This window comes from Cottoperca gobio, chromosome 4, assembly GCF_900634415.1.
Source record: "Cottoperca gobio chromosome 4, fCotGob3.1, whole genome shotgun sequence".
NCBI classification, from domain to species: Eukaryota; Metazoa; Chordata; class Actinopteri; order Perciformes; family Bovichtidae; genus Cottoperca; species Cottoperca gobio.
The window spans coordinates 27,724,592-27,737,843 of record NC_041358.1 but is presented as its reverse complement, the minus strand read 5'-3'; the positions used below and the strand labels follow the sequence as shown (position 1 = coordinate 27,737,843).

Genomic DNA, 13,252 nt, shown 5'->3' with positions numbered 1-13,252 from the left:
TTAATGTTGTTTTTCAATCCACCCTCCACCACACATAAATCAGTTGTCAACTAAATATGTTTAATTCTCTTGTATAGCTCTAGAACCGACTCCACCGAAGGTAGATCCTCCCACGACCCTGCCTCCTGCTAAGGGCACCGTTTCCAAACCAACTCCTCCTTCAGAGAACCAGAAACCTGGACCCCCAGAGGCCAAACCTGTTCCCCCAGAGCCCAAAAAGAGAGCTCATAGGAAAGCATCTATTACAAGTTTAGAAAAAGATGTGGAGCCAATGTTTGACCTAAAGCAGGGCATCCAACTTGCGAGATCTGTGGAAAAAGACGTTGGTGTTGCACAGAACGTAACACAACTGGAGAGGCATAAGGAGAAAGACAGTGAGGTGTACAAGAAGGTTGACAAGACAATGAGACTCCTGGAGAAGGATGACGGGACTGACAGGGAGGTGGAAGAGCCGGCAACGCCTTCGGAGACGGAGAGAGACGTATTCATGGTGAGGAGGAATTCAGAGAAATTAGTCAAGGTTGAGCATAACACCGGTCAGTTAGACAGGGTTCCGGGAGACACTGTGTTTGAACAAAAGAAAAAGGAAAAAGAAGTTGCACAGATCTTTAAACAAGCAGGACAGGCTTCAGAGAAAACATGTGAAGTTGAAAGGATGAAAATTGATCCAGGAAAAGTGCTGTGGAAGAACAGGGAAGATGAAAAACAGCCTGTGAAACCAGGGAATGAAACTATACAAGTGCAAGAAGAGAAGTCTACGGTAAAGAAGGGCAAAGGAGAAGAAGAGGAACCTTGTAAACCACCAGTAAGATCTAAAGGGAAGGTAACAGTGGGAAAGGAAACTGAGGAGATTATTGTCCAATCAGTAAAGTATTCTGTAAATGATTCTGAAGAAGACCATAAACAAAGAGATGTGAAACAACAAGTATCGGAGCAAGAGAAAAAGCCACTGAAACTATTGCCTTCTGTCGATCAGATGGACAAACAATCAGCAGAACAACAAGTAAAGACTTTAGAAAAAGATCCTGATGTTGTTCCTCCAAAACCACCGGTGAGGATCAAAAGCAAAGCAAAGGGGGGAATGGAAAAGCAATCATCAAGGGACACAGAGACGGATCAAGATGATCGACCGATGACCAGAGTTGTGGTGAAAACAAAAGATGATCAGCCAATTATACAGACATTAGAGGCTTTGAAAAGAGAGGTTGAGGAGAAACCAAAACTTGAGAGGAAACGATCAGAAACAACAGACTCAGAGATAGTTGAGAAAATAAAGCAACCCATGAAAGCTGTGGAGAAGGACGCAAACAGCAAACAGCCGATCAAGCAACCAGTGAAACCCATGAGAAAAGAACCTGAACTGGACCAGGAAGTTAAACTGGCAGTGGAGCCAACGAGAAGAGAGGAAGAACAACAAACGACAAAGATGACAGAAGACATTCCTCTCGTCTACATTTCTGAAGATGAAACTTTCTCAGAGGCTTTGACTGAGATACCATCGAACCACAACAACGTCCAACCCCCTTATGTCGAGGGGCCGACACCACCTGCCACTCTTCCTCCAATTAATGTTCCCCAGACGGTTCAACCACCAAATGAAGCTACACCAGAGATCGACATCAGCGCTGAGGACGAACCACAAATGCAAGAGGCTGCGGTCAAGATCCAGGCGGCCTTCAAAGGCTACAAAACCCGCAGAGACATGCGGCCTGTCTTCAAAGAGGTGTTTAAGAACCAGCGTGCAGATCTTCACGGTACAGTCACTCTAGTGTGTGTTGCAGAAGGAAAACCTAGCATGGCACGCTGGCTGAAAAATGGCCAACAAATCATTAATGACCAACGATGCCGTGTCGAGACGACAGAGAACGGTGTTTGCACACTGGTGATCAGCAACCTCACCCCCATCGACAGTGGAGTCTACACATGTGAGGTGGTGAATAAGTTTGGTATGACCTCCTACAATGGGAACGTAACAGTAGTGCAGCCTCAACCCTCTACGATTGTCCAGAAGCCTGTACACCCGCCGCTCGCTGCCATCACTCCTCTGCAAATCGCGCCACCAATGCCTGAGGCCCGGGACAAAACGCAGACTCAGGATCTGCCTCAAACCCAGATACCCTCTTCAGGTACAGATGCTGCGAACTATGTAGAAAATGTGAGTGTCTCTCTGTGGGAGACCTACAATCTGACGGAGCGGGACGGTCAGAGGAGCCTTCAGGAGAGGAGGGGATCCTCACTCATTGCTGCCAGCTCCAGTGAGTAACACGTCTGTCATCAATATGGATTTACGTGGCCGTATATTTCGAGTACAGCACATAAGAGTTTCTGCTTCCAACAGTGTCAAGTCCCTCGGATTATGACACCGCTCCGGATATGATGGAACCTGTGGAGCCCGGCGCAGCTGTACAGAGGTCAGAGGGCAGAGAGAAGTTAGTTTTGTTATCTGGATTGTATTTTATATCTTTTATATTGTGGTCATGAAGACACACAGAACATGTATGAATACGGTTACAGGGAAGCGACGAAAGCAGTGGACCATGTGCCTCCAGAAGATGCTAAAGGAGAGACGGCTCCACAAGCTCCTATGAGACTACTGAAGGTCAAAGGTCAGCACTGTTTAATTGGGGTTTTCTGAGTGAACCATACAGTAGAAAAATAAAAGGAAGTATTTTAAGTACTGTTATTAAAAATACTTTAACATGACCACCCTCCTGATGATAAAGGACAGCTGGAGAAATGTTAATATCAGAGTTTTACAGTTTGCTGACATTTTAGGCATCAAGAAATTCACAGTACGAGTTGAAAACTTGCGATCCGAAGGTTTATCACCTCTCCACTAAGTGTCCTATCCGGCATATCATAATGATCTTCCTCTCTCATTTAAAGCGGCTCATGAAGGTAAAATGAAGACACCATCTCCTAAGCACCACCGCGCTCACACACCCTTAACGAGCACCGTCTCTGGATCAGAGTCAGAAGGGGAGGAAGATAGACGAGAGGTACTTTTTCATATTTTAAATCTCGCAGTTTGTTAGTATTAATAGTAGTAACATTGTCTTAGAGCCCTAAATTCTGTGACGTGTTTCTTTTCCCCCTCAGACATTTGAAATGTTTGTGGCTCGAGCTGATTGCAGTCCAGACAGCGGGAATAAGGACAGTTTTGTTCTGAAGGAGGGTCAGTTTGTGGAGGTCCTGGACTCGGTTCATCCCGACAGCTGGCTGGTGAGGACCAAACCCACCAAATCCAACCCAGCTCGACAGGGATGGGTGTGTCCGGCCTACCTGGAGAAGAAGAGGAAGGTAGGATGTGTACACATGTTATATTCTGAAACATTAATCATATGCTGAAGTCATGAAATTAAAAAGGCTTTTAATAATTAATAATGAAGGACTTTTAAACAGGAGACCTTCCCACAGCTGAGAGCTCCTCAAGAGGATCTGGATGGAATTGGGTCGACAGGAGAAGAGTACAGGAGAGCTCTGAGGTCCGTAAATCTGCATATTATATTATTAACTTTGTGTGTGTAGATTTCTCCTAAAGTCACCAACAGCTACATTACATAACGCCTCATGTACATATTAAACACTTGTAATATAAACTTGTGTTGATGTGAGTCATGAAGTGGGGAAGCTTCATGCTGATATCTGTTAGTTACATGTTTGACCCTGTTCACCTGTAGTGTGTACAACATGTATGACTCTGTTCACCTGTAGTGTACAACATGTATGAATGTTACAATACATATCTTTAAAGGAGCTTTTTCTCACACTCTTCAGCAGAAATCTCCACTTCAGCAGCACTTACATACACCAAACTTTCCACTTTCATTCCTCTCTATATTCTGAAGCTTTGTGCAGAGGGCTTTGTTCACATGTCACTCACAGCTCATGTTATACATGAAGTGGGGAAGTGTCAGCTGATATGTGTGAGCTGTTTATTTGAGCCTGTTCACCTTCATGCAGGAGTTCATTAGAGCTCGTCTTCACTGAACACATGAATACTTGCTGCAGTGTGTCGATGTGTTTCACAGAAGAAGTACTGCAGTATCTGGAACTATCTGCTCACACTTCATCCTGGTGTCACACAAACCTCCTGCACTTATATTGTGATTATTATTCAGGTTCATTGTACAGCTGATCATCTGGAATATAATATGAAACATAGAACATGTCACTTAGTGCGGGGGGGTTAGTTTACTCACTGAGAGAAAAAGACTCCCTGAAGGAGAACCAGAGATTTACTTCTGTCTACTTGAGTTTACAGAACTCAGCAGTGGATCCAGGAGAAGAATATAAAACTAACTCCAGCGTAGAGCGGCTGAGAGAATGTGTGGTGGACTCTGTGCAGGAGAGTCATGGTGTCAGAGACGCTGTAGAAGGACAGAACACCTGCTCTGTGATCCAGGTACACTCCGAGTCTGGAGGACGCAGGACCTGAGACGGGAGTGTGGACTTTGTTGTGATAAAATATATAACTGTCATCGTCACAATATAACGCCCAGGATTTATCATTGTTTCCAAATCCACATTCATGCCCCCCACCCTGCTCTGCTGATGTTCTTGTATGCGACTGCTACACGAACTCCCCCGCTCCGCTCCACCTCCCAGTAACTACGTCCAGTCAGACTCTTTCTACTCAGCACCTGAAGATATACAGTGAATCTGTCTGTGTGACGAGAATAAGACTGAGGTTGACTCATGAATGTCACTTTTCTGCCCCCCCTCAGATAATAACAGATGTGTGTTTACTGTGTTTGGATCCAGTGTGATGTCACGTGAATACTTTAAGAATCCAGCTCTGGTCTTGGGCTCTGCTGACAGTGAAACATCCACTTCAGTCCCAGTCTGTGAGATGTTTGTCCACCTCTCTCTCAGAACGTCCTGGAGTTCATCTGTGACTTGTGACACAGCCGCTGTCACTTCCTCAAAGTATGTGAGAGGGATGTTGATGCTGGAGGAGAGTGTAGACTCACTGAGTGGGGACAGTGAGGGGTAGTTGTGTAGAAACTGGTTGTGGTCCTCTGTGTGTGCGAGCTGCTTCAGATCAGCGTCTTTCCTCTTCAGCTCAGTGATCTCCTGCTCCAGCTTCTCCTGAAGCTCTTTGACTCGACTCACTTCACTTTCCTGCTGCGATCTGAGCTGCTGCTTCACATCAGAGCTTCTTTTCTGCATGAGATGGATCAGCTGAGTGAACATCTTCTCACTGTCCTCCACTGCTCTGTCAGCAGAGCGATTGATGACCTCCACCTCCTGCTGAAGCAGCTTCACATCTTTCTCTCCGTCCTGGATTCTCTGCTGGATGTTTAGTCGACTCCCCTCGAGCTCTCTCTGCCTCTCAGTCCTTTCTGCTGCAGCTGAGACTGTGTCGTGGCCTTTATGTTCCTCCACAGAGCAGAGATAACAGATACACTGCTGATCAGTATGGCAGAACATCTTCATCACCTTATCGTGACGAGAGCACATGTTCTCCTGGAGCTTCTGGGAGGGCTCCACCAGCTTGTGTTTCTTTAATGGAGCCACATCATAATGAGGCTGGAGGTGTTTCTCACAGTAAGAGGCCACACACTGCACACAGGACTTGAAGGCTTTCAGTTTTCTCCCAGTGCAGAAATCACATCCCACATCTTCAGGTCCAGCATAGCAGTGATCAGCAGGAGCAGCTTGGAGTCCAGTCTTCTTCAGCTCCTCCACTACAGCTGCTATAATGGTGTTCTTCAGCAGGACAGGCCTCGGTGTGAAGGTCTGCCTGCACTGAGGGCAGCTGTGGCTTCTCTTCTCGTCCTCTCTATCCCAGAAGCTTTGAATACAGTTCTTGCAGTAGCTGTGTCCACAGGGAGTCGCCACCGGATCCTTCAGTAGATCCAGACAGATGGAACAAGAGAAGGTTTCCCGGTCCAGCTGAACTCCTTTCTGCGCCATTTCACCTTCACTGCCAGCGACTGTGTGAGTCTCACAGAGGTGAAACTAGTTTGAGCTGCGATCTCAAAGCATGTGTGTGTGCAGCGAGTGGAGCCTGTCAGCTGTGTGTGTGCAGCGCCATGTTGGTTAGACCCATCCACACAGGTGTAGATCTGCAGGGGAGGGACCAGGTAGTGTATGAGCAGGGGGGAGGGGGGGTTATCAAGCTCCTCCACATTACAGGAAGAGGAGGGGGTGGGGGGGAGCAGAGTGCGACAGATACTGTGTGTTCAGCATGTTTCACAAACACTCACTTCAGCTTCAGGAAACTTCTTACAGTCAGTTTAGACTTCAGCTGTAAAAACAAATGAGTCGTCCTGTAGTGAAGTACAAATACTACAGTAAACTTCAGTACAAGTACAAATACTACAGTTATACTTCAGTACAAGTACAAATACTCCAGTAATACTTCAGTACAAGTACAACTACTACAGTAATACTTCAGAACAAGTACAAATACTACAGTAATACTTCAGTACAAGTACAAATACTACAGTAATACTTCAGTACTAGTACAACTACTACAGTAATACTTCAGTACAGTACACATACTACAGTAATACTTCAGTACAGTACAAATACTACAGTAATACTTCAGTACAAGTACAAATACTACAGTAATACTTCAGTACTAGTACAACTACTACAGTAATACTTCAGTACAGTACACATACTACAGTAATACTTCAGTACGGTACACATACTACAGTAATACTTCAGTACGGTACACATACTACAGTAATACTTCAGTACAAGTACAAATACTACAGTAATACTTCAGTACAAGTACAAATACTACAGTAATACTTCAGTACTAGTACAACTACTACAGTAATACTTCAGTACAGTACACATACTACAGTAATACTTCAGTACAAGTACAAATACTACAGTAATACTTCAGTACTAGTACACATACTACAGTAATACTTCAGTACAAGTACAAATACTACAGTAATACTTCAGTACAAGTACAAATACTACAGTAATACTTCAGTACTAGTACAACTACTACAGTAATACTTCAGTACAGTACACATACTACAGTAATACTTCAGTACAGTACAAATACTACAGTAATACTTCAGTACAAGTACAAATACTACAGTAATACTTCAGTACTAGTATAAATACCACAGTAATACTTCAGTACAGTACAAATACTACAGTAATACTTCAGTACAAGTACAAATACTACAGTAATACTTCAGTACAAGTACAAATACTACAGTAATACTTCAGTACAAATACTACAGTAATACTTCAGTACAAATACTACAGTAATACTTCAGTACAAGTACAAATACTACAGTAATACTTCAGTACAAGTGCAAATACTACAGTAATACTTCAGTACACGTACAAATACTACAGTAATACTTCAGTACAAGTGCAAATACTACAGTAATACTTCAGTACAAGTACAAATACTACAGTAATACTTCAGTACAAGCACGAATACTACAGTAATACTTCAGTACAAGTACAAATACTACAGTAATACTTCAGTACAAGTACAAATACTACAGTAATACTTCAGTACTAGTATAAATACTACAGTAATACTTCAGTACAGTACAAATACTACAGTAATACTTCAGTACAAGTACAAATACTACAGTAATACTTCAGTACAGTACACATACTACAGTAATACTTCAGTACAGTACAAATACTACAGTAATACTTCAGTACTAGTATAAATACTACAGTAATACTTCAGGACAGTACAAATACTACAGTAATACTTCAGTACAAGTACAAATACTACAGTAATACTTCAGTACAAGTACAAATACTACAGTAATACTTCAGTACAATACTAGTTATACTTCAGTACAAATACTACAGTAATACTTCAGTACAAGTACAAATACTACAGTACAAGTACAAATACTACAGTAATACTTCAGTACAAATACTACAGTAATACTTCAGTACAAGTACAAATACGACAGTAATACCTCAGTACAAGTACAAATACTACAGTAATACTTCAGTACAAGTGCAAATACTACAGTAATACTTCAGTACAAGTACAAATACTACAGTAATACTTCAGTACAAGCACGAATACTACAGTAATACTTCAGTACAAGTACAAATACTACAGTAATACTTCAGTACAAGTACAAATACTACAGTAATACTTCAGTACAAGTGCAAATACTACAGTAATACTTCAGTACAAGTGCAAATACTACAGTAATACTTCAGTAAAAGGCACAAATACTACAGTAATACTTCAGTACAAGTACAAATACTACAGTAATACTTCAGTACAAGTACAAATACTACAGTAATACTTCAGTACAAGCACAAATACTACAGTAATACTTCAGTACAAGCACAAATACTACAGTAATACTTCAGTACAAGCCCAAATACTACAGTAATACTTCAGTACAAGTGCCAAATACTACAGTAATACTTCAGTACAAGTATAAATACTACAGTAATACTTCAGTACAGTATAAATACTACAGTAATACTTCAGTACAGCTATAAATACTACAGTAATACTTCAGTACAGTATAAATACTACAGTAATACTTCAGTTCAGCTATAAATGCTACAGTAATACTTCAGTACAGTATAAATACTACAGTAATACTTCAGTACAAGTACAAATACTACAGTAATATTTCAGTACAAATACTACAGTAATACTTCAGTACAGTATAAATACGACAGTAATACTTCAGTACAAGTACAAATACTACAGTAATACTTCAGTACAAATACTACAGTACAAGTACAAATACTACAGTAATACTTCAGTACAAATACTACAGTAATACTTCAGTACAAGTACAAATACTACAGTAATACCTCAGTACAAGTGCAAATACTACAGTAATACTTCAGTACAAGTGCAAATACTACAGTAATACTTCAGTACAAGTACAAATACTACAGTAATACTTCAGTACAAGCACGAATACTACAGTAATACTTCAGTACAAGTACAAATACTACAGTAATACTTCAGTACAAGTACAAATACTACAGTAATACTTCAGTACAAGTACAAATACTACAGTAATACTTCAGTACAAGTGCAAATACTACAGTAATACTTCAGTACAAGTGCAAATACTACAGTAATACTTCAGTATAAGTACAAATACTACAGTAATACTTCAGTACAAGTACAAATACTACAGTAATACTTCAGTACAAGCACAAATACTACAGTAATACTTCAGTACAAGCACAAATACTACAGTAATACTTCAGTACAAATACTACAGTAATACTTCAGTACAAGTACAAATACTACAGTAATACTTCAGTACAAGCACAAATACTACAGTAATACTTCAGTACAAGTACAAATACTACAGTAATACTTCAGTACAAGTACAAATACTACAGTAATACTTCAGTACAAGCACAAATACTACAGTAATACTTCAGTACAAGTACAAATACTACAGTAATACTTCAGTACAAGCCCAAATACTACAGTAATACTTCAGTACAAGTGCAAATACTACAGTAATACTTCAGTACAAGTATAAATACTACAGTAATACTTCAGTACAGTATAAATACTACAGTAATACTTCAGTACAAGTACAAATATGACAGTAATACTTCAGTACAAGTATAAATACTACAGTAATACTTCAGTACAGTATAAATACTACAGTAATACTTCAGTACAGTATAAATACTACAGTAATACTTCAGTACTAATACTACAGTAATACTTCAGTACAGCTATAAATACTACAGTAATACTTCAGTACAGTATAAATACTACAGTAATACTTCAGTACAAGTACAAATACTACAGTAATACTTCAGTACAGTATAAATACTACAGTAATATTTCAGTACAAATACTACAGTAATACTTCAGTACAGTATAAATACGACAGTAATACTTCAGTACAAGTACAAATACTACAGTAATACTTCAGTACAAGTACAAATACTACAGTAATACTTCAGTACAAGTACAAATACTACAGTAATACTTCAGTACAAGCACAAATACTACAGTAATACTTCAGTACAAGCACAAATACTATAGTAATACTTCAGTACAAGTATAAATACTACAGTAATACTTCAGTACAGTATAAATACTACAGTAATACTTCAGTACAAGTACAAATACGACAGTAATACTTCAGTACAGTATAAATACTACTGTAATACTTCAGTACAGTATAAATACTACAGTAATACTTCAGTACTAATACTACAGTAATACTTCAGTACAGTATAAATACTACAGTAATACTTCAGTACAGTATAAATACTACTTTAATACTTCAGTACAGTACAAACACTACAGTAATACTTCAGTACAGTACAAATACTACAGTAATACTTCAGTACATTATAAATACTACAGTAATACTTCAGTACAGTATATATACTACAGTAATACTTCAGTACAGTATAAATACTACAGTAATACTTCAGTACAAATACTACAGTAATACTTCAGTACATTATAAATACTACAGTAATACTTCAGTACAGTATAAATACTACAGTAATACTTCAGTACTATCGGCTGCTCAGTGTTATTTTGAGCTGCTGTTAGATATAGATTTTGCACAGCAGTAAAAGTACACAGTTAATATACTTCTCAGCACTCGATGATATAAAGCTGTAGAATACAAGACTAAATATAAAGTACCAATCAGAGTACACAACAATATAACAAAGTACTACAACTCAGATACAAACGCAGGATCAGATTCTGTAGTCGAGTTTCACATCGAAGCTTTAATGTGAGGAATGAAGTTTCATGATATCAGTTCCATAATGTTTATATTTAAACATGAACACTTGTAATATAAACTTGTGTTGATGTGAGTCATGAAGTGGGGAAGCTTCATGATATCTGTTAGTTACATGTTTGACCCTGTTCACCTGTAGTGTGTACAACATGTATGACTCTGTTCACCTGTAGTGTGTACAACATGTATGACCCTGTTCACCTGTAGTGTGTACAACATGTATGACTCTGTTCACCTGTAGTGTGTACAACATGTATGACTCTGTTCACCTGTAGTGTGTACAACATGTATGACTCTGTTCACCTGTAGTGTGTACAACATGTATGACTCTGTTCACCTGTAGTGTGTACAACATGTATGACTCTGTTCACCTGTAGTGTGTACAACATGTATGACTCTGTTCACCTGTAGTGTGTACAACATGTATGACTCTGTTCACCTGTAGTGTGTACAACATGTATGACTCTGTTCACCTGTAGTGTGTACAACATGTATGACTCTGTTCACCTGTAGTGTGTACAACATGTATGACTCTGTTCACCTGTAGTGTGTACAACATGTATGACTCTGTTCACCTGTAGTGTGTACAACATGTATGACTCTGTTCACCTGTAGTGTGTACAACATGTATGACTCTGTTCACCTGTAGTGTGTACAACATGTATGACTCTGTTCACCTGTAGTGTGTACAACATGTATGACTCTGTTCACCTGTAGTGTGTACAACATGTATGACTCTGTTCACCTGTAGTGTGTACAACATGTATGACCCTGTTCACCTGTAGTGTGTACAACATGTATGACTCTGTTCACCTGTAGTGTGTACAACATGTATGACCCTGTTCACCTGTAGTGTGTACAACATGTATGACCCTGTTCACCTGTAGTGTGTCACTGTAAATATACTGTGACGATCACACGGAAACTATTGTTATTGGATAAAGATTTGTAATTATATTCATTATTTATATGTATGTGTATTATTATCTCTACTATCTGTTATTCCTTTCAGAATCTTGATAACTTATTTGTTCAAATAACAAATCTCAGATGTAAAAAATAAACTCTAATCACATGTAATCTGCATTAACTTCACTTTATCTTCAGCCAACTGATCCAAGGTCTGATTGACGGAGAAGAGGAGTTTGTGAAGGAGATGAAGATGTTCACGTCTCACCAGCTGAACTATCTGGACTGCAGCCGTCACGTCCCCGTCAACGTCCTCAGCCAGAAGGAGATCGTCTTCAGGAACATCAAGGACATCGTGCTTCTGCACGAGAGGTGAGGACACGACTTAATGAATGCATTAATAAATAATACATAATTATCAAACCATGTTACCCACAAAATGACCTTATTCATCATTTTGGAGGGAAAAATCGATAGATATTGCTGAAATAAATCGACATTTTTGTGTTATTTTGTGTAATATAACTGTTTTTATTGGCAAATCTCTGAGAAATAAAACATTTTATATTTTTACATTTTATTTATTTAACAGGAAACATTTTAATTTTTACTAAAACTTGAACTTTTTCTCCTTGAAATAACAAAACGAATCTTGTTTATTTGTGCAAGTTTAGCATCAATAAATGTAACTTTTTGTCTCAGGTTTGACTTTGTGTGTTTACATCGTTGCAATCTGTTAATATAACTTATTCAGATATAAAAACTCCATAATTTTAAACACTCTTTAATCTACTTTCATGCTGTAATTAGCTTTTTTTAGCGACTGGAGGAGATTCTGAAATGAGCTCCTGGATCAAAAATCAATTTTGAATGGAAACATGACCCAAGAATGGAACTGAATGAATGACTTGGTTGTCTGCGAGATGCTTCCTGATGTGTGTCCTCTGCTGTGAAACTGAGTGTGGCGTTGACGTTGTTCTCCTCAGGTCCATCCTCCCCGGGCTCAGACAGTGTGCCACAGACGACGACGTGGCCGTGCACCTCATCACACACGCTGAGGACTTTGAGAAGTATCTTCACTACATGGTGGGACAGGCACAAGCAGAAACCTGCGTCTCTGACAAGGCTGTCCAACAGTATTTCAAAGTATTCACAAAATCATTACAACTGATTAAATGTTCTTTAAAGGAATAATTCACCCACAGAAATGATCTTTTGTACATCAGGTCCTCTCCTGTAGTTTCTCTCTCATGCTCTTACTTCACCTCAGAGGTGCACGCAATCAAAAACTCCTTTTACTTCAATTCATCAAGACTTTTCTCCCTTTTGGATTCTTTGTCCACCGTGGAGGCGTGAGAGAAAAACAAACCTTTCTGCAAGAACTTAAGGTCTCACAGGGAGGAACTGATACGAACGAACTCTTCCTTTAACATGTCCCTCATTGCACTTCAGGAGTTGCCAGAATCGGGTGAGTCTGAGGCTCCTGTCATGGACGTCCTCACCTTCCTCCAGCGCCCTGTGGAGAGGATTCAAACCTACCAGGCTTTACTGAAGGTCAGAACACTGTTTAAATGTGTGATCATAAACGTAATGCCTGAAATATATTACACAAAGCCTGATTC

General features: G+C 39.5%; 1 protein-coding gene across 1 annotated transcript in view; it reads left to right on the top strand.

Annotated features, from left to right (window-relative positions):
* The window catches only part of obscna (obscurin, cytoskeletal calmodulin and titin-interacting RhoGEF a), a 64,778-nt gene that overhangs the window by 31,107 nt on the left and 20,419 nt on the right, over window positions 1-13,252 (top strand). The window contains 9 exon segments of the mRNA XM_029429631.1: window positions 78-2,255; window positions 2,339-2,429; window positions 2,515-2,606; window positions 2,887-2,999; window positions 3,100-3,300; window positions 3,403-3,485; window positions 11,829-12,002; window positions 12,617-12,807; window positions 13,093-13,184. Of these exon segments, the coding sequence (XP_029285491.1) occupies window positions 78-2,255; window positions 2,339-2,429; window positions 2,515-2,606; window positions 2,887-2,999; window positions 3,100-3,300; window positions 3,403-3,485; window positions 11,829-12,002; window positions 12,617-12,807; window positions 13,093-13,184 (3,215 nt within the window).